Here is a 22,883-nt window from a genome sequence, read left to right on the forward strand (position 1 = left end):
CCTAAAGAAGCCTTCACACACAGACAGCTACCTTTCTTTGCTATTCAAGGACACCCTTAATGATTTATCTTCCTTCTGTGTGCATGAATGCTGAAAAATATAATGAAATAACATTAAATGTGTGTAGAGATGTTCCAATATTCACTCAAGCTGTACACCAGGGTAAAAACATGTTCATGAATATATTGTGAATATGTTCAATTAGCGTTATTTTTTTAAAAACCTCTGGTCTTTTATTACCTGGCATATTTAATTGTCTACTGTCAAAATGATAAGCACACTACTTTAAATATAATTGTTCCACGCACCCCCTCAAAAATTAAATGTAAATGTCATGCAAAAATATGCTAATTTCTTTTTAAACCTTTTTTCACATTGCTCAGGGACCAAACAAGATAGTTATTTTCGAGCATATTATTTATTAGAAGCATATGGTAAAATGGATTTAAGATATGTTGTACTTTGAACAGGGGAGAAAGAACCAGGCTGAAAGGTTGTGTGTTCTCGTCTTGCTGTATGCTCAGGATTACATTCTAAAGGAAGATTACTGTTCGTGCACTGCTAAGGGGATCAGAAATCATGGATAATGCTTAAGCCGCATGTACCTTTGCCCAAGGCAAGCTATCTCCCTCGTTCATTAAAACAAAATGTGACAGTTAACTTAGTTCCCAGTCTTACGTATCTATCATTCAGAAATAGCTAGCCATACAAGCACTCATGCTAGTCTCACCTTTGATCACCAAACCTAAGCATTCCCTCTAACAGCAAACTTTAATAGCAAACTGACTGCTAATAAGATTGGAGTCAAAACAGAAGCGCTGAGGAAGAAGAGGAAGGTATCAGTGACGCTGGGTAAGTTCTGAGGAATGCAGAACTACAAAGCAATAAAAGGCCCCAAAATTGCCTCTGCATATTCGTTTGGTGTTTGTTTGTTTTTAAAAAGTGAACATTAATCAGCTGCTCTGTTCATCAGAGAATGCTGACTCTTATCATAGTTTTTGAATGTAGTATATCACATGGAAATAATCTCTTAAACTACTGCAAAAAAACCACAATCTTATGCCAGATATCTAAGTGAGCCTGTGGAGAAATGTTGTGCTGGATAATTCTTATGCAATTAAAACCATATTTAAAGAAAAGTCAGGTATGAAATTGGAAGCTTGATGTTTATTTACGGATTTTGATGATCCACGAAGTTCCAGATTTCCACATTACATTTCAGAGAAATAAGTCTTGAAAATACTCATCAAATTCTTCTTCCCTGTAAAACAATAGCAAATGGTATTAAGAAGCTCGGGGGGGGGGGGGACGGGACGACGACGACATGCATGCAGTCATTTTCATTTACTCACAAGGACATTTTTCAGTCTAAGGTGTGGTACACATTTTAGGTGTGCTGGCAGGGTCTGTGCTGACAAAAACATTGCACTATTGGGGCATATTGTTAAGCAAACATATGCTTACAAAAATGCTTACAACTTACGGTGGCATGGCAGAGGTGCTGTACCAATCTTGCAAATAGATAACACGTGCGCAAACAGTAATGCCAGGGTTGTTAGATCATTCAAATGTGTGAAATGGCTGAAACAAAACTGAGAAACCTATGGGAAGATTGAAATCGAAGGGGAATGTTCCCAAAGGATGGTGCTGCCTGCAGTGAGGCCCAAACTGCATCCTCGCCCACATGTAAAATGTCTTCCTGAACCTCCCAGACACCAATTGTTACCTTCCTTCTAAGGCTGGTGCTGTCTGTCTTCACTCTGTTGTATGATTGGCCCTGGCTGATAGATTGACTACGCGATTTGCCCGCCACTTTCCCTCTTTTAGAGGCAGAGCAAATTTTATTTTACAAAGTCTCCAAATAAGTCTGCAATTTACAGAGAGGAGTTCTCTTCTCTGTTTCGTTTACTGAAGGAGGACATCTGCCCATAAAGGTTAACTGTAATTGTTACAAATTTGAGGAAAAATGACGTAATTATATTTATTTTAAATAAGCACCATTGTTTTAAAACAAACAGCTACTCATCAAAAAACTGACCGTGTTTTCTCTTCAGTTTCTTGTGGTGGACCCTTCCAAAAATCAGCATCTGAGGGACCATCTTGCTCGTCATTATTGACAGAATCTGTGAATGAAAGAGTAGTATTTAAAATGATTTTAGGAATGTCACATTTTAAACTATGTTTGTAAGCTGCCCAAAGTGGCTGGGGAAACCCAGCCAGATGGGTGGGGTGTAAATATAACAACAACAACAACAACAACAACAACAACAACAACAACAACAACAACAACAAAAATAATCTCAAAGCATTTTCTTTAATAACAAGTCTTTCACAATCCAATGAAGGTAACATTCTCAATCTATTTTTTGTAAATATTAAAACAGGAGAAGAATTAGGAACAACAGGCTTATGGATAAGCTGCAACTATATTTAGCTAGCTTATATTCCAATATCAACATTGTGAAAAAGACTGACCAAGCCTTTCCTCTTTAAAATCCATCCCTTTGTAATCATGGTGTGCTTTTCTTCCTAAACAGGTAATTTTGGCATGTGATTTTGTGCGCTACAGCCCAACTGCATGAAGGCATGAGAGGAACAAATATTGTTGCAGGTTTAAATGACTTGTGTTTATCACCTCTTTTCCTAATCCCAAAGAAAGTATCTTTTTTAAACAAGGCAAAAGATGCAATGCAACTAAATAGCCAATGTGGTTTGGGTCCCAACAGCCTATCGGCTGCTGGATTACAAACTGTAATTTTCTGCACTTCTACATTAGCATCAGAATGTACTTTCTTGCCACCTATCAACTCTGCATTGCGTTCAGTGGAATGGACATTTGAATGTGTATTCAAAATGCAGCCCCCAATCCACATCTTTGTACATCTGGCAGCACCTAAGTACTTTTTTTAAAAAAAGAAAAGAATTTGGAGCACGGCACTTAATGCTTACTTGGGGTAGAAAATCTCCTGGTAACATGAGCTTCTTGCCGGCATTTTACAGAACGGGCAACATGTGTCTATCTGGGTCACAAGCGTTTAGGAGGCCAGACTCCAGGCTGGCCCAGGGACCTGCCTGCCTCTCCTCCACTGTGACTGACATGCTCAACAGGAATATGGCTGCAGTAATGGGCCCACCACTCCTTTAAACCAAAAATCAAGATTTCACCTGCAATTTAGTTACCTTTGTCAGAATCGTCTGATTCTTCTAAGAATGCCTGATCTGAAAAGAGACATTTTTAGAATTTTATGTTAGTTACACGTCTGGTTATTAAAATTCACGTACAAATATCATGTTAGAAACTCAACATCTACCTAGCAATTCCTGGCATTTGATAAGGCCAGAGAGAAATGCTAAAAAATAATAATTATGGTTTTTAACTAGTAAGTCTCAAATATATAACAAATGCTTTTGGTTAATACCTAAATGTCAGTTTTCAGCAAATGAGTTTACCATGAAATGTTGCTAAATGTCCAACATAAACATAGTGACCCAGGACGACATAAAGGCTAGTTCATCGGACAACAGGCTGCTTCTTCCACCAGGCCTCCTGTGCACAAATTCTCCTTCTACCCTCAGCCGTAATTTGCAAACCACATGAAACACAGATAATCTTAATTTAGCACCTGAAACCAAGGTTTGGCTTGAAATGTCAGGTTAGAAGCACCCCAGGACAGAGAGATTTGCTTTCAAACCTACTTGGGAAACCTTCCCACCTGTAGGAAATAGACCAGGCATTTTCCCAGTTCCCCTCTTCCTCCCACATTTGTCCTTTCCTCTCACAACCGGATGTGATCTGCAATCCCACAGGCACACAAATCCTCCTGAGTCGAATCGGCTAGCGGTTTTCCAAACCACGAAATGTACATGTAGAGTCAAACATTCAACTATGAATGTTAACATTTTAAAACAACCTTGCTTTAAGCATAAAGGTTTCTTTTACCTTCATGGCTCTTTCTTTTCTTTGGCTTGTGTCTGTGAGGTGAAGATAATCTTGTTTTCTTTGAAGCTTTGGAGCTTTGTTCTGTGCTTGCTCTCTTTTTCGTTGGTGTGACTTCCTTCCTCCTTTATAAAAGGGAGTGGGTGTTAAAAGTTCTGTCAATGTGTTTATCCAGCAACAAAAATATTACAGAAATATATAGTGGGTGGGGAAGGGCTCTTTATAATTCCTGAACAGCCAACCCTGAAAAAATCAGTAAATTTGATGTTTTGAAACTGATCAATTTGAACATAGCATGGATGTTTTTTGTGTAAGAAAAGATGTTTCCTGTATGCTCTAATAAAAGAGAAAAGGTTTGAGCTAACTCAGCTGCTTCCAAAAAAGGGCCACATCTTAGTTGAACATAAAGGTGCAGAGTGTAACCTGAATCAAAGCTTAACCCCAGAACTGTGTAATGCTATCAATCAGTTCTTGAATCAGGAAAGTAGAAGAAGTGTCAATAAACATGCATACACATTTCCCCAATCTAATAATAATAATAATAATAATAATAATAATAATAATAATAATAATTTATGCCCCGCCCTAATAATAATAATAATAATAATAATAATAATAATAATAATAATAATAATTTATGCCCCGCCCTCCCTGGCCAGATCTGGGCTCAGGGCGGATAACACCAATAAAATCACAGTAAAAACATAATCGGGGGGGGGGGGGCAATTTAAAATGCAGGTTAAAATGCAATTTAAAATGCAGCCTCATTTTAAAAGTAGACGATAAATCAAGACCATAAGGGGAGGGAAACATAATGGTCAGACTGAGTCCAAACCAAAGGCCAGGCGGAACAGCTCTGTTTTGCAGACCTTGCGGAAAGATGTCAAGTCCCGCAGGGCCCTAGTTGTGACAGAGCATTCCACCAAGTCGGGGCCAGTACTGAAAAGGCCCTGGCCCTAGTTGAGACCAATCTAACCACCTTGCGGCTCGGGACCTCCAAAATGTTGTCATTTGTGGACCTTAAGGTCCTCCGCAGGGCATACCAGGAGAGGCAGTCCCGTAGGTATGTGGGTCCTAGACGGCATAGGGCATGAGGGGACTTTACGCATACACAAGCAGATTTCCATATGTGTATATTCCTAGCTGGACTAGCAAAGAGGTGCTTCAAGGCTCTGCTCCCCAATCCAACAGCTGAGATTTCAGTTTTGGAAAAGCTGGAAACAGTTGCTTGGGAGAGGAAGATAATTTCAGGTTGTGGCAAACATCTGTTGGGGAACTCACTGGAGCAGATCATGGAATCATAGAATTGTAAAATTGGGCGTGACCCCAAAGGTCATCAAGTTCGATCCCCTGCAATGTTGCAAATACACCAAGGGGAGGAGACGAAACATAACCCCACCGACATAGCATTGTGCATACAACTCAGTATACCCATATATATATATATATACAAAGACTGTACTTTCGTTACCTGTGGTGAAAGTTTAATTTGTAAGAGCATTCGGGACAAAGCCCTTAAAAAAGAGGGGAAAAAGAAGAATTAAATGTAGAGGAATTAAATTATCCCCATAAATTTTACATCTAACATCAATTATACCCATATCCTCAGTTTTTGTAAGATTGCCATGTCTAGCATGTCACACATGCTGCACACTAATCAAAACCGTCAGCACTAATTCTGCCTTTTAATAAATAAATCGGAAAAGCATTATTAAAAAACACTCATGGTGGTTTTCAACTAAGTTGTTGTGTGTGCGTGTGGAATGAGGTCTGCCCGCACAGAAGGAATTTTCTCACTCTCCTGCCATCCGCACTGCCCAAATGTCCTCTGGAGCGTTGCTGGGACCCCCAGGACAGGTTTAGGGCACACGGGGGAGTCGCACAGGGGGAGGAGAGAGTGGGAAAGTCTCATAGAAAGAGCAGACCTTGTTCCTTGTGTGAATGCCCCACTTAGTGCTACGCTGGGGTAAGCATAACCAAACTCAATGGGACTTACTTTTGAGTAGATATGTGTTGGACTACCCTGTTGTTCAACCAAAGAAATCTTTGGTGGCCTTGGAACACAACACTAAGACATAATTTAACCACTAGAGGGATGAGCCTGAGCAAAGGGTTGGGCTCATTTGCTCCCTGCTCACCTCTTTTGCCGCAGAAGGTGGTTTTCAGCAAAGCCAAACAACCCACATTCTACAGAAATCAGCTGGTTTGGAATGGATCCAGACTGCACTCCCCTTTTGTGAACTCTGTACTTTAAAAAATCCTGTAATGGGGTTTATAAAAGTCTTAATGTAATTTTCTAGCCCGAGTGAGCATCAACAGTAATAATTCAGCTGGCCAGATCCATTTATAATTAGCCGACTAAACCACTTTGAAGTTTTCTTAAAAGTAAGCAGTGTATTGTTAAATAAAAATAAAAATCAAAGCTCACTGTTAGAACTCACTTAATTTAACAAGTGCGTTTTTCTTTTCGCCATGCTCAACGTAACCAAAATTCACTTCCCAACTCTTCAAGCCTTCTTTCTCATCACAGTGCTTACTTCCACAGGAAAACTGACCTAGAAAGCAGGCAAAACAGAAAACAGCACTAAATTTATCTCTCCCCAGGTAAGTTGCTAACAATTAAGTTAACTGTTAAGGATACTACTACTAGGTTTATTTAACAAGAGGGCCTTCTCAGTAGTGGCACCCTCCCTGTGGAACACTCTCCCTTCAGATGTCAAGGAAATAAACAACTATCTGACTTTTAGAAGACATCTGAAGGCAGCCCTGTATCAGGAAGTTTTTAATGTTTAAGGTTTCAATATGTTTCGATATATGCTGTAAGCCGCCCAGAGTGGCTGGGGAAATGTTATTATTATTATAACATCATGCGGTATTTACAACAAAGATTAGGTTAGTGTAAATCAGATACACTCTCCAGCACTTTGCATAGGCAAGGGAAGAAAAATAATATATTGCAAGAGCAAGCAAGTGCAATAACACTGTTTCCTTGGTTCTACATAATTATTTGATGGTCCTGGAATGCCATACCCATACAGTTCTATGGTCCAAAATCTAAGACATTGAGAAATATGAGTAATATATTGAAATCATTCCATTAGTGCACAATCCTAAACCAGCATGCCTATTTCAATGGCTGGAGGGGTGTTAGAAAAGAACTCTGCCCCGTGTGGGGGGGGGGGCTGCCCCATGACAGAAGCCCTTGCTATGCCTAGGAAGGAGTCAAGTTCCCACCAGTGACAAACCCCAAACTGGAACATTATAAAGCATAGGGAGGTGGATCCCCAGGGGGCCTAACCCCAGGGGAAGAATAACAAAAAGAAAGGGAACCTGCCCTCCCACCTTCTGCTCGGGCCAGTGTGAGCCAGTGCAGCTTCAGACGTGGTGGTAGCTGGAGCAGTAGTGGACTGTGGGGTCTCAAATTTCAGTGGCGTCCTGTGCAACACCCTGTTTTTCATCCTGCATTCTAAACCATGGTTGCAGCGGCCCCGAGGCTCCATGCCCAGTGCAACTGAACCAGTTGTGTTGCCCTAAACCCACTTCTGGGAGAGCTTCCACTCTAGCTTCTCCATGCCGCTTATTACTGGGATGGATACTGGCAGAGCCAGCCCACTGATGAGGCGGGGTGAAGCAGCTACCCCAGGGGGTGTTCCCACAGTCACCCAGTCCACCCCACTGCCACCAGAGAAGCACCCCAGGCAAGGGAGGCTTTGGTGGGGCCATGGCGGAACCACGTTCTGCTGTCCAGCTTTGCCGCTGGTCTCCCCCACCCCTAGGAGTGGAGAAGGGTGGGTGGCCCAGCTGAACAGAATGCTTCACCTCTCACCCAGCAGGGTGGGGAGGATTTGCAAGGGCTTTTCCTTGAGGGGAAGCCCCTTGCAGACCCACATGCCCTTCTCGGCACCACGGGGGTAACAGCAGTGTGCCAACTCATCCCAGACCTCCCCTGGGTACTGGCACTGATGTTCCTGATCCTGGTGACTCCTTTGTGTGTTTTAAATTATCTTTGTTAATTCTTCCCACCTCTCCAACCCCACTTTATGCCACGTTTTAACCTGTTGAAACTTCCCCAGGTTTTCCAAAAGCAGGTCGCCACAGAATCATAGAACTGCAAGGCACACCCGAGAGTCACCTAGCGGAATCTCAGCTAAGGCGCCCATGACAGCTGGCCATTAAAACAGCCTCTGCTTAAAAACCTCCAATGAAGGGGAGTGTTGTGTTGGAGTGAAGGTTGTGCTGCAATTCAGAACAAACCATTTAAAACCCCTGATAGGGATGCATAGCTGGACTCTGTACTGTGCACGTCTTTCTTAGGATGCTGAACTTCAGTAACAAAACGGGCACAGCATGTGGCAGCCTTGTTTCGGCATGTCCCACGAATGAAAGCCCAACATCTCGTTTGATTTCACTGGCTCTGTTGTGTTCCTAACCCCGTGTGTAGTACCAGCGACATACAGCCTCTCGGAAAATGAGACATCCCCTTGCCTAGCGAGTGGTAACTATCTGTATTAATAGGCTCACCTCCAGAACTGTTTTTGAAAGATTAACCTCAGAATGTTCTGCCTAAGCTGCTAACCAATGGATTGACAGTGTCCTCAGATACTTCACTTCTGCTGTGCAAAACCAACCGTAATGCTAAAGCAGGAACCAAAGAGCACAGAATGCTGCTGCTCATTTACTTCTACAAATGAATTAAGAGACACGCAGTCAACCCTGGTTAAAAGAACATTTGAATATTTATACAAAACACACAAACGGGAAGCATCAGGGTTTGTTTGTTTGTTTGTTTAATCAATACGGTGTATTTTGTTTTAATTTACACTTACAGCAATCTGATGCCAGCATTAAAACTCTGGCTGATGGTGATGGGTTGGGATTGTAGCCCATGCTTCAAGACATATGCACAAAGGAGACAAAGGATGTGCCTGATTAATAGGCTGATTTTTAGACACAACAGAGCTCTTAATCTAAGAGGGGAGGAATCAAAATATATTTAAGGACCCTCAAAGGCTTGAGCTGCTGTGGCACAAAACAGCCGTTGGGGAACCTTGGAAGAGGGGATTTAAGTCACTTAAGGGTTAGGCTGATCACTTTGTTTAGTGGTATGGAGGAATCTTCTCTGACAGCTGATTGGCAAGTATCTCTGGATGCTTCACCCTCAGCCGTACTGTATCTCTTAACTCACTTGCTGGAGTCATTGCGCTCTATCTACGTCCTAGTGGTTTGGCGCAATATTTCCTGTTTGTGGTTGGTATAACTATTTATTTATTAAATCTGTATGCCACCCTTCATCTGAAGATCACAGGGTGTTTCACAACATAAAAATGTGAAATGCAAAAACAAATTACATAATAAAACAAAAACAAACCAATAATCCCCCTCCCACAAACACATTTAAAGGCCATATAATGTTTAATCAGCCAAAGGCCTGGTTACAGAGAAGTGTTTTCATCTGGTGCCTAAGGATAAGTAATGAAGGCGCCAGGCGAGCCTCCCTGGGGTGAGCATTGCACAAACAGGCAGCTACTACAGGAAAGGCTCTTCCTTGTGTTGCTGCCCTCCAGACCTCTCACGGAGGAGGCACAGGAATAAGGGCCTTGGATGACGATTGCAGGGTCTGGGTATTCATTTGGGGAGAGGTGGTCCTTGAAATAATGTGGTCCTGAGCTGTTTAAGGATTATCGGTAGAAAACATCACTTTGAATTGGCAGCCAGTGCAGTTGGGCCCGGATCAGTGTAATATGCTCAAACTGCTTTGCCCTGGTGAGCAACCTGGGTGCTGAATTCTGCACCAGCCAAAGTTTCCAAACCATCTTCAGAGGCAGCCCTACGTATAACGTGCTGCAGTAATCTAACCTAGAGGATACCAGAGCATAGGCAATAGTAGTTATCTGGGGCGTAGCTGAACCACCAGCTGTAGCTGATGGAAGGCACTCTGCGCCACCGAGGCCACCTGAGCCTCAAAGGATCCAGAAGTAGCCCCATGCTGTGTACCTGTTCCTTCAGAGGGAGTATAACCCCATCAAGAGCAGGCAACCTCCCATCCATCTCGGAACCTCCCATAACAATGCCTCAGTCTTATCTGGATTGAGCTTCAGTTTGTTGGCTCTAATCCAGTCCATTACTGATGTAAGGCAGTGGTCCAGCACATCCACTGCCACACCTGCAGATAGAAAGGAGGAGGAGTGCTGTGTGTCGTCAGCTCTTTGCTCACAACATACTCCAAACCTCCAGATAGCCCTACTCAGCAGCTTTATGTAAATATTAAACAGCATGGAGGATAAAAACGAACCCTGAAGGAACCCCATATTGAAGGCTCCCTGGGTCTGAAGATGGGTCTTGGTACTTCCCAAGCGTCACCCTCTGGAAACGACCACCCAAGTAGGAAGGGAATCACCATAAAGGAGTGCCACCACCCTAACTTCGACAGCCATGGTAGAAGGATGGTCAATGGTATTGAAAGCCACTGAGAGGTCAAGGAAAACGGTCTTTCTCCCAACAGAGTTCATCATACAGGGTGACCAAAGCTCTTTCTGTGCCAAAAGCAGACCTAGACCCTGATTGAAATGGATCTGCAAAATCAGTTTCCTCCAAGAAAGTCTGGCATCAAAATAACTACAATGAAAATGTTTGATATGAACCTCAACCTGGTTATGGAAGGAAAACACAACTTGTTTCGTTAAATGATAGCTAGGAAGCCAAACCAGAATTCAGAAGAAAATGTCATTTTAAAATTAATGTCACTGCTGCTTGTTTTTCTTACATACTGGGCTGGGAGAAGCTTTAAGCAGCTTCTATTGCCATGCTGAGATGTATGCAAAATCAGAAGAATGTTTGATTTGAGAATGCTAATAAAATAATATACAAAACATGTTTTGCAAGAGTAGGTTCTGCAAAACAGATTACACAACTGCATCTAGAAATGTTTACAAAACTGCTGAATGCTTGCGCCCCTTAGTGGTGAACTATATTATTGATCTATGCTAATAGCTGCCGGTAACTGCAGCTGTCTTTGTGAAGACAGCCTGCGGTTTCAGAAATAATAATTGAGAAACAATAAATAAATGCAGAATATATATTAGCGGACTACTGCATTGCTAGAACAAGAAACTGTCACAAGAAGCTAGCCATAGCACAGCTGTGCTTCCTATACATTGTTTATTGGAACTTGATCAGATATATTTATATCTTCAAACTTTCTATAAATTACGAAGTATCTATGGTTCCAAGCCAGCAGAAGCTCCCACTGGTGAAAATTGCATTCGCGGCTTCTACCAATCTCTCCTCACCCCTGCAGCTCCAATGCCACCACCTACACAGCTCCAGAGGATGGCCCAATTTAGTGGTGGGGGCACAGGGAGCTGCAGCAGGAAAGGGAAACTCTACCAGCCAAAGCCTGCATCAATAGGCAGGCATGAGAAAAGATTGAATGGACTGCCAAGGAGTGAGACATACAAAAAAAGTCATGTTGGTATCAACAGTCCTCTTGCCCTGTCTACTTTACTACCTATGGTTGCATTAGCAAATGCTTCTGGAAACAATACATACTACAGTGGTACCTCAGGTTACATACGCTTCAGGTTACAGACTCCGCTAACCCAGAAATATTGCTTCAGGTTAAGAACTTTGCTTCAGGATGAGAACAGAAATCGTGCTCCAGCAGCAGGAGGGCCCATTAGCTAAAGTGGTGCTTCAGGTTAAGAACAATTTCAGACCTCCGAAACGAATTAAGTTCTTAACCTGAGGTACCACTGTAAATGAAATTAAGCTTGTTTCTCAGCTATTCTCCACCCAGATCATTAAAGCACTCTAGAGATAGTAACTGACAGTACGATATAAGCTAATTTCATGTTATTGTGTGTATCTTGAAAAAAATAGTCATTATGTGACAATGTAATAAGAGAGAGCAAGTAAAAACATTCATCAAAAAGGCTTAGATCTCAAAGTTTCCTATGTGAGCATAAAGAACAAGGGAGAATCCCCTCCTAGCTGCACCCTTCCACACTAAGTCTCATAATGTTACAAAAGGTTTATCAGCTGGCAAACAACAATTGGGGGCAGGGGCTGCAGCGGGAAGCCCTATTCTCTGAACAGAACTTTGCTCATAGAAGTTACAATTCAAACCACAATAAGAAAAAGAAAAAAAACAACTTGCCTTTTCCTGACACAACCTCTTTCTCATGTCTCCATCTAAATCCAAACTGTTAGAAGAATAAAAGACATGCAGTAAGTATTTTGCACTTACAGATTCAGTGCATCCAGTGCAACTGCGATATTTCTCTTATGCCTCAGGTATTGCAATTTTATTTTTCTAGATCACTATCACTGAATTATTATATTGAGCTACGTGTTCCACAGACAATGGAAAGAATGCATTTCATAGACTCTGATAACTGCTAGTAGGCAAGAAATAGGAATGATTAAAATATGAATTGGTAAGATCCACCCTCGCCTGGAATTGCTTCTGGTGTCACTATAGGTTGCTCTTCCTCCACTTTATAAGTTCAAAGTGTTTACTTTAATCCAACTTTCCGTACTTCCTCTGTACCATTTAAATCTTGCTGCTAGTTGCAGGATAACCTTTTATTTGTTCAGGAGACACTGTCCATTCCAACTTTTTCAGAATGTCTTGTCTCAGAGGTCAACAACTTGTTCATGGTCCCAGGAGAAGAGCAGGTAATGAGGTGATCATGAGCTTCAGGGGTGCCAGTGAAATACCCAGCTAGATGCATGACACTAACTGGGAGCAGGGGAAACCTGTGAAGGTGACTGCTGGGATCAAGGCCTATCTGAGAGCCTCCAACTCCTACAGGAACCCCAGGCTCCTTTGTATGGGTAGCCATGTCAGATCTGTACCTGCAAGCCTCTCCAGAACCAGCAAAACAGACAGTAACAAATATAGATGGTATAAATTGTCTGTGCAGGTAGGGGACAGAGAGGTGAAAAGAGCACTCTGGGGAAGCAATACAGGATATATACATTCCTGGGGTCAACCACCTCTTCGCCCTGCCATCCCCTCTCACAATACCCCATTTAAAAAGCTGTGTAATGAATAAGACTACGATGTGTACTTTCATTCAAGGGCATTCCCTCTCCAAAAAACCCTGCTTTGAAAAAAAAAGACTGCAAATAACACTGTACAGAAAAGTTGGTAGTTCCAATTGGCTGATCTAGATCCAACATACTGGCCACTTAGCTATACTCCCTTTTTATCATCAAATGACAAGGAATAGACAAAGCACTGTTATGTATAACAGTCTGTGCCAAAGTGTTATGCATATGTCTGTGCCAAAGTCCTGTTCAGCCTCTGCATTTTCAGCAAGGTGCAAGCAGGTAAAAATTGTAACCCACAGCAAGAGCCATTGTGGGTAGTAGCCACTGATAGCATTATTCCACATGAATTTATCTATTCCTGTTTTAAAGCCATCCAATTTGTTGGCTATCACTACAGCTTCTAAGAGTGAATTCCATTGTGTCTCCCTGCACTGTGTGAAGAAGTACAGTGGTACTTCCGGTTACAGATGCTTCAGGTTACAGACACTTCAGGTTACAGACTCCGCTAACCCAGAAATAGTACCTCGGGTTAAGAACTTTGCTTCAGGATGAGAACCGAAATCGTGCTCCGGCAGCAGGAGGCCCCATTAGCTAAATTGGTACCTCAGGTTAAGAACAGTTTCAGATTAAGAACAGACCTCCAGAACGAATTGAGTTCTTAACCAGAGGTATCACTATACGTAATTTCTTCTGTCTGTTCTGAATCTTGCAACATTCAGCTTCATAGGATGTCCATGAGTTCTAATACTATAAAACAGCCACAGTCACCTCCATGAGACCTGCATTCTTGTGTGTTCACACTAGGCTATACTTTGGCTTATGATTACATGCAAACCAAGACATTCTCTCTACAGTACCTATTATTGGCCACAGGTGTTAAGATACTGGCTATGTTTCTACCTATAGTCTCTGCAATAGAATACATTGCCTTAAGAGAGATTACATTCACTTGGATGAACATAGACAGCCCCCGAGTTACAAAATCTGTCCAGCATGTACCTTGTTCTCTTTGTATTTAGTCAGATCTGCTATGCAGTACTCCTTGAATAATTTATCGTAGTATTTCTTGCTGAGCCTCTTCTCCCTGAAAGATGGAGGTATTATTATGGGTTAGTTGGTTAGATAACGCAAATAAGGGCAAAAGACAGAAGTTTTTTTCTATCTTTTTATCTTATATTAAAAAGGCAGGAATATTAGCAAGGTAGTTTTATAAATGTACAGCTGTCACAGAAAATTAAAGAAAAAGCACAATTCAATGGCCTTTTCTTTAAATACATCCTATGCATTTATGCAGAAACCACCCTGTGTTTAAATGGGGATAGTGAATATAGAGGTGAAGAGAATTGGTGGGCCAGTTGGACAACTCCCATCAGTCCTGGCTAGCATGATAAGGGATAGCCAATGGTAAAGAATGAGAGAAGCTACAGCCCAACAACATCTAGAGAGCCACAAGTTTTGCACATCTGGTGTATAGAATTGCAGCCTAACACACAGCTGAGAAACAGCTTTGAAAATGCCTTGTTTTGTAGCATTAAAAACAAATCACTAGATTGCTTTTAACTGGCAATGCACAACAATAATTCCCACTCACTCGCATCATGAGTCTATTAGCCACAATGGTGTACAATTAGACTCCTTAAGTTTATCAAGCCATTTTACATAAAAAGAATATGTATGAATTAACGTATTTATACAAGAGAGAAATAAATGAGATCAATCCCAGCCCAAGTTACCAGTTCATGTCAGCTTCATCTTCCTCTCTCCACAAGAATCTGTGGTTTTCTCTTATAATGTCAAGGTCAGTCTTGTCATTTTCTCTGTTAAAAAAATCAATAAAAATCAATCAGATATCAAATGATTATTTTTTTTAAAAAAAGATTACCTCTATTCATTTGTTGCATTTCCTTTCAGAATCTCTAACACATTCAGTTTCATTTTACAGCTCACTTTTCCGGAAAAATCGGTTTCCAAAGTGGCACATAATGCATACAAAATACACAATGAGCAATGTTTGTCCCTGCCCTTATGCAGCATTTGAAAGGGTGGAACACTTTGCAATTCAGCAAGGAGGAGATGGAGGCAGGAAAGACATAAGAAACTTCTGCGCCTGAGCCAATGGGGAGGGAGGTTTGGCTGGCTGTAAAATGCCTTAAGTCTGCCTCCCAACTGAGTTGGGGAAAACATGGAACCCATCCATCCTGCCACTCTTCTGTACAGGGCTCACTGGTCTCTTCAAGACCAAATGAGATGTTCTGCCCTTCATCTTACATGGCTGTGGGATGGGACCCCCCCCCCCACTCTGCACTGTATCACTGTGTTGCTTTTCCCCAACACAAACAACAACATGGTCTGGATGAAAGTAAATTGTAACATGTGAAGCACTTCTGAATTATCCGGAGTTTACTTCCGCACGGCCCACTCCTATTTACTCAAAAGTACGCCCTCAGTGATTTCACTTTAACTTGCTCTCTATTATTTATGCATAAGATTACAGACTTAGTAACTGCTGAAAGCAGACAGACTTCTGTAATTATTTTGTACTCACCCTGAACGTTTGAAATCTTCTTTCTTGCCACCGTAGTACAAAATATAGTCATTGACCATTTTCTTATGTCTTGCATACTGACAAAAATTAAGGAATTTGCTGACAGCATTTTCCTGCTTTCCAAAAAAGAAATAAGATAACTGGAAATCTATTGTTCCTTTGCTGAAAGAACTCTGCCTACACCTAGCAAATTTGGAAATGGCTCACACAGCATATGAAGGACCACTCAAGGAACAAGACAAAGATTTCTGCAAGAGAGAAGTTGGGGAGACTGGCAAATCTAGTGACAAAATTTTACCATTCCAAAATAAAATCTACACTGGAAGGTTCCAATTTGGGCCATTTCATACAAGTGCCAACCACAGTGCAATTGGCAAAATTAGCACTATGACCACATGATGTAGTTATCTGATGAAAACACTGAACAAGGAAAATACTCATAATATGGTAATTCCCGATATAATGTCTTACAATTTTTTTTGACACAGGCTACTTCTGTGCTGGTTATTTTTAACCAAGGACAACACAATAAATACAGGCAAGTAACTGCAGGGGTGGGGGCAGAATATTTAGTTATTTTAGAATTGCCCCAGAACTGGTTACATAAAAGCCGCCTAGAAGTGTTGCTTCCTTTGTCAATAAAGCAACAGGCTTTCAGCCATGCTATCATGGTATCATAAATCGTTTATCAAGCTTCTAACTTACACAGCACGTATACAAATATAGACAGAGAGCTCTGCCCCTAGGATATAGCACTAAATATTACAAGACAAGGCATAGACAGTTGAACTTTGTACACTATTGCTGACACAGGCCTAATATATATGAAGCTGAACTAAGGACACCATGTAAATAGAGAAAGCAATCCACCCATCAGCTGGATTCATGACAGACAAGGAATGCTATCCAAAAAAAAAAGAGGTAAAGCAAAACAATGGAATATCCTTCCGAGAAAGGACACAAACTATTCAACTATTAACACTGCATTTCATTGAAGAGGTATCAGGAGTGAAGTGGTCACTGCCTGTATATTATTGACTAGAATCCACCTTTGGAGTCATACCTCTCTTCCACCCACACGTTTGTTGTCTTAAAAGACAGCAAGAACAGAAATAGGAGTGTCCAAGTTAGTTCTTCTAATCAATTGAGGAAGGCGTTATGTCATACTCAATAGCACTTTTGGTGGTGGTGTAGTGGCACTGCTCACCTGGTTCCCCAATGCAAAGTGTGGCTGTGGGCATAATGGCATCAGAGTGGCTCCACCACTGTGCCCACACTGAGCTCTCCTCCTGGCAACTGGCAGAGATGCTCACTGTTTAGAAGCCAGGTGAGCGATGCTACCCCACCTGCCCTACTGACTGCAACTGGTACTGTTCAACCTGCTGCAGTAGCTACACCTGCTGAATTCTCCTTGTAACAAGAAAAGGGCACTGAGGCTCACTAGAAGGAGCTGCAATCCATTTGCCTCCTCTTTTGTTCTTTCCGACAGCCTTCAGGCACCTTCCTGGGGAAGAAAAGCAGCACACCTATTACTAAAGAGCTCAATCTCACTCAATGACTCCCTCTCAGGTCATCATATTGTCAGTTCTGCTCCAGATCATACTGTGTTGTGACAAGTCAAGTTGGTGTTTCTGTTGGGAGTTCAGAAGGAAGGAATTGTTCTAGCAGGTGGTATAGGCAAGGGCCCTGATTGGCAGGCTGTAGCAATGAGATCCACACTGTGCCACAAGAGCGCTCCCTAGAAAAACTTACATATAACCAAGATTATATATGTGGCAAATTTAATGGCTGGTACTTAATTATGCTCAGCAAAAATTCCTCTCTTAGATCATGAGAAATGAAATCCTATACCCTATCCCTAAGGAAGCAACCTCTCAAACAAAGGTCTCTTTCATGAAGTTTCCTCCTCTTCTCAAAATATAGATGAACTGTTTCTTCATCAACGCAAATTTAAAGGATACAGCATCCAATGCTAGGAAATGAAATCTTTGATTTCTTGCTTCTTCCCTGGTAAAAACAACAATGTTATTCTAGTTGTCTACAAGCCATGTGCTTAATGCTGTTCTGAAAACATTCCACAAGTATGGCAATGTACCTGTCCCATTCATCTGTCACCACCTGTCTGTGGGCCACCTTGCTCTGTTTTTCTTTCTGGAAGGGCTTTTTGAGTAATGCATCTTCATTCCTTATCATGCAGGAGGGGAAACACACAGAATTGGTTATTAGATGAAAATACATATAAACAGAGCAGCAACTTAGTGTTAAAAGAAAAGCTTACCCCCTGTCAATAATTAGTTGGACCACTTGGAGAAGGGATGGGAAGTAGGAGGTTGATCTCCACCACCACTCATTCGCCCCCCACCCCCCACGGCATAGAGCAGGGCCAGCAACTCCCACTGCTACAGCATGAGCTTCCTCTACACCCCTCTCTTGCTTCTGGATTAGCAATTGGAAGGCCAATGGATCATCCTCAGGAGTCAGACTTGACCCTGGATTTTCCAGGCACTGATCTCTAACTTATTGGGTAAAGGAAGCTGTGTTGGCCCATGAGAAAAACCCCAAAGTCCTCATTCCTAAATAACAATAAGTAGTACTCGGACATCTGGGATCAGGAACAGGGGCTTACAGATTGGAACATGCAGCTTTCATATGGGTTTAAACTCCAGCATATCTCTAGATATTTAGCACTGAGTGTTAGTTCTCCATAGGAATCGCTCCTAAAGGACTACCATGCAAAGAAAGCTCACTAAGGTTTCTTTTCTGCAAATCAAATTGCATCCCTCTCTTGACATCTGAGCAACATTACAAGAGTTAACTAGGAAACTACTTTCTTATTTTCAAGTTTAATGTCTGTCACTTCTTTACATCTACATGTTTACAACTCTTCTGATGCTTTGAGCAGCTGATAGAGATGAAAGATCTATCCCTGGAATGCAACCCAATGAATTGCTTAGCTGCCTTTGTGCATGTCTTCTAAACAGGGAAGCTCTAGTTCTTTCTCCAAGACATTTATACAGCTGAGACAGGAAGTCTGGCACTCTATGCAATGCACTGGTGTCATCTACAGTTAGGCCAGCCCAGTGTGTAGAAAATGTTGCACTAGAACTGACATTCAGCCAAGGCTGGGGCAAGGAAGTTATATTCTTTGATCTACTCTCCTGAAGTTAAGCAGACAGCCCCAGCTGGTTTTGGTGTTGTTGTTTTTGCTCTTGAATGCTGTCTTCAGCACAGGAAAGGCAACTAACCATTAGGTTAATAAATAATCCACATAAATAAATTATTTAGGCATGTTTAGGGATTTACTCCCAGGTAAGTGTGCATAGGACTGCACCCTTAGTTGCCACAAAAACGAATAATAGGATATAATAATCAAGCAGCAAGAGCACTCCATTCCCTTCCAGCAGGTGTCTTATTCTTTCATAGCCTGCTGCCACCTGGCTTTGACTGCTTTGATCTCTCATTCAGTAGCTTGATTAATCCTGCTGAGATGTGGCAGAGGGAAAATCAAACTAAAGGACCAACTAGGCCTCAGTGCTGTTCTTGTAGAGATGAAGCGCAGAACTGCAAGAAATGAGATGGCACAGAGACACTAGATGAGGACAGCAGTTCTCCCCTACCCCGCTCCTCATTGGAGACAGCACTCTCTGTCAAGCCTGAGAGAAAGAAGATGAAGGAGTCTGTTGTTTACACTCCTAGGAAGGACCTTATAATACTACTAGTAAAAAGCATTACCTATTTTTCTGCTGGTCCGATTTCTCTCCTGTTTCATCATCACTAAAATCAGAGTCATATCCTCCATGGCCAAGGATCTGGGAGAGGAATTTCAAGACAAAGAATCTAGTAAATTTAAGGATCACAAGACACTGATTTAAAATAGAATTGCCATCATTTCCCACTAAGTTTAAAGGAACAAGAAGCATGTTTTGATAGATGATCCAAACTACTTATTGGCTTCATAAGCAGAGAGAAGATGAGAGGAAGTAAACAGATTTCTGCATGCCCCCTCTGCTTAGAAAACCACACCCCATAAGAACAGCACTTCATCAATTGCCTCTGACTCCAGAGACTACTGAAGAGGACTGTCACAACAGCAGCAGCCACACATCATTGCATGTCTCTTCCAATGAAGTTTCACTGCAGGAGCACATAAGAGGTGATGTGGGAAAGCTCCAACTTACCTCTCACCTAGGAGCAGAAGATGTAAAGAGGCTCTCTGCACACATATAAGATCCTAGTATCATCTACAGGTTATTGCCCATCTTTCAGTGGCTAGCCCATCTCTGACTTTCTCAGGTCTTTGCACAACACCCTGCCAGCACCATGGAAAAACCAGGAGTTGCTAACATGGTGACTTCCAGAGGCTGCTGGACTACAACTCCCATCATTCCTGACTACTGGCTATGCTATGGTTTTAGAGTGGAATCCAAAAGTCTCTGGAAGGTACATAATTGGCTACTCATGCCCTGACTGACAGGTCCTAACACCTTTTCAACCAAGTCCTCCACGTAAACTCTACAATGAACTAGATTCTACTTCTGTCTTATCTAGGAAATGATTCAGAGATGATGGAACAAGGCAACACCATAACCCAGGCACTGAAGCATCTAGGACTGGTTCACAGAGTCCTATTTCCAGTTTTTCTCTTCACACAATCAGCAATAGTGGCTCTCCAGTGAAGCATATGTCCATGATTATAAATTTACAGGGAAAAAATATGTCAGCATGAAAATCTGGAATTTATTAAGTAGGATGGATCCATAATGTCCTTTTAAAGGTTGCATAATACTTCTTCCTTACACACAATGCACACCAGCATTCGGTCTCAATTTAGGAGAAAGTGAACTTTTCCCCTTTCAGTAAGTCACTCTCTAATATCTAAATTGCATGTCTGGTTTAGAAAATGTCATACACTGATCAAAGAGCAGTAAAAGGATATAATGATCCCCAACTTTCATTTTGGCTTATGAGTAAAAAGGAGGGATTCTAATCTGTAATAGTGAGACAGCGCAAAATCAAGGTGTGATAATTATTCTGCATGAAAAAGTATGGCATGCAAGAGTGCCATCTTATGTACGTGGCATCACCAGAGTAACTAGGACAGACACTTACTATGAAGTAGCCCCACAGCATTCATTGTTATGAGAGTAACTACCTGGAAATACCTTTCTGCTCTGAGAGGCCAGAGTTCAAATCCCTACTCTGGTATGAAGCCCACTGTGTGACCTTGGGCCACAGGGTTGTTATGATGTTAAACTGAAAGCAAGAGAGGCATGTACTCCACCTTGAACTCCTTGGAGGAAAGGTGGGTTATAAATGCAGTAATAAATAAATAAATAAAACCTCTGGCAGTGACAGCTTATTTCTGTTGTCATTCTTTATCTGCAGCTCTAGGAATTAACATGTTCTTGCAGTTTAGTGCAGATTATTCTTAAAAACAACTGCATGTGTTTCTACAGTATACAGTGGTACCTCGGGATGCAAATGGGATCCGTTCTGGAGCCCCGTTCGCATCCTGAATGGAACGTAAGACGCGACGGCCGTTTCCACGCATGCGCGTGACATCATTTTGAGCGTCTGCGCATACGCGAGTGGCGAAACCCGGAAGTAATGCACTCCGAAAGCGCTCAACCTGAAGCACATTCAACTCAAGGTGTGACTGTATATACAATATATAAATACAGGTTTTGGTGTCTTCGGGTGTCTTCCCGTGTAAGAGTCGGGGTGTCTGTGCGACGTTTCGACGAGGTCTCACTCGTCATCTTCAAGATGACGAGTGAGACCTCGTCGAAACGTCGCACAGACACCCCGACTCTTACACGGGAAGACACCCGAAGACACCAAAACCTGCATTCCTGTACCCGTGAAAATCTACGAAAGCAAATATATAAATACATATATACACAAATATTCTATTTGTATATATACAAAATATATACAAATTGTAAAAAGACTAGAGTAGGTATGCAATAAGGCACCCTTTAACATTTTTCAGTGACAATGTGTTTAGCATAGTGTTTCAAAGTGGCAAAAAAAGAATGTTTTCCCATCCTTTCAAAATATGTATATGGATGAAACAGTTCTTCTAATCTGCAGTAGCAGTTGTGAATACTGAGAGGAAAATAGTTATTTAGGATTAAAATGGAGTACAAACGTTTCATCATACATGTGTGTTTTTTGACTGGCCTGGGATCACTAGATAAAGAGCAGTATGTAAATAATCTTTAAAAAAACAACCCAAAAGCAAGCATGTTTACATAACACTTATGATAATTAGTGAGGCTGATAAACACAAGGCTGAGGTTGCAATCCTAGACATTAGGGGTGGAAAGCCGGTGGCACCCTGGCTGTTCTTGGACTCCCATCAGCCAGAGCCAGGATGCCCAAAAGCCAGGGATGGGGGGAGCCACATTTTACAACATCTGGAGGGTCCATTCGGTTCTCCCTCTCCGCTGTGCCATTTCCCTGTGCGTGACCTCATCTGTCAGCAGCAGCAAAACATTGCACCGCAAATGTTGCTGAATCAGTACAGAAAACAGGATTAGAGCCATTTTAAAATAAAGCCAGATTTTTTTATTTATTTTTTTGCATTTGCATTTTGCCCTTCTTTCAAGAAGCTGGCTGGGAGGCACCCACGACTTTATTCCCAAATTAAACTTCGTGAGATAAGACTGATGAGAAATAAGTTGCTTTCCCACGGAATCAAACTTCAGGCCTCCTCGGTCCAAGTGCGACCCTGTGCCCATCAACCCACACCACATCCATTGCTAGCCAGTGCAGAATTTACCCCCTATATATAAACCGCGTTAAAAAACAACAACAAAAAAACCGTTTAAGTGCTAAGCCTCCTGCCTTCAAACTTTAAATGCGGGGAGTCCGTGGGCGTCTGCATGCAAGCTTCGGGGTCGGAACTGCCTTGAGAGATGCGATCCCCTCCTGCCTCCTCTCCCCGAACCCCCAGGAGAGTCTTCGGGACCATTATCCTTATTTTCATTTTTGCTGCCCTTCCCAGCCGGGCACTGAGGCGACGGGCTCCGGCCCTCCCTTTCCTCCTCCCTCCCCCCGGGGGCCAGGGGCTCCGACTCACCGCACTCGAGAGATCCATCTCCGGCGGCCGCCCCGGCTCCCAGCCCGCTCGCTTTGCCTGGGAGGGAGAAGCGCGGCGCTTAGGCCTCTCCTCCTCCTCCTCCCCCCGCGGAGGAGTCCCTCGGAGAGAAAGGCCCCGTCGGGAACCGCGCCCGCAGCCCCAGGGGGGCCGGGCGGAGAAAGCTCGGGCCGCGCTGGGCGGCGACTCTGCGGGGCCGGATCCTTGCTCGCTCGCTGCCCCCCCCCCCTGGCTTGGGAGTCGTC

At 42.5% G+C, this 22,883-nt stretch overlaps 1 protein-coding gene across 1 annotated transcript; it reads right to left on the bottom strand.

Moving 5' to 3' along the window:
- Nucleotides 1-1,147: 1,147 nt before the first annotated feature.
- Nucleotides 1,148-22,795, bottom strand: LOC309532130 (protein FRA10AC1 homolog). The gene is made up of 14 exons (XM_082222115.1): nucleotides 22,621-22,795; nucleotides 19,269-19,345; nucleotides 17,632-17,721; nucleotides 17,498-17,543; nucleotides 15,537-15,613; nucleotides 14,725-14,808; nucleotides 13,991-14,075; nucleotides 12,093-12,138; nucleotides 6,379-6,492; nucleotides 5,409-5,451; nucleotides 3,941-4,062; nucleotides 3,181-3,219; nucleotides 2,039-2,123; nucleotides 1,148-1,261 (listed from the first exon to the last, which is right to left on the bottom strand). Exons 1-14 carry the CDS (start codon nucleotides 22,636-22,638, stop codon nucleotides 1,219-1,221), a joined length of 969 nt encoding a protein of 322 aa, XP_082078241.1. The 5' UTR covers nucleotides 22,639-22,795; the 3' UTR covers nucleotides 1,148-1,218.
- Between the last annotated feature and the right edge of the window lie 88 nt (nucleotides 22,796-22,883).

This window comes from Podarcis vaucheri (genome assembly GCF_965113315.1).
Source record: "Podarcis vaucheri genome assembly, chromosome: 5".
NCBI lineage: Eukaryota > Metazoa > Chordata > Lepidosauria > Squamata > Lacertidae > Podarcis > Podarcis vaucheri.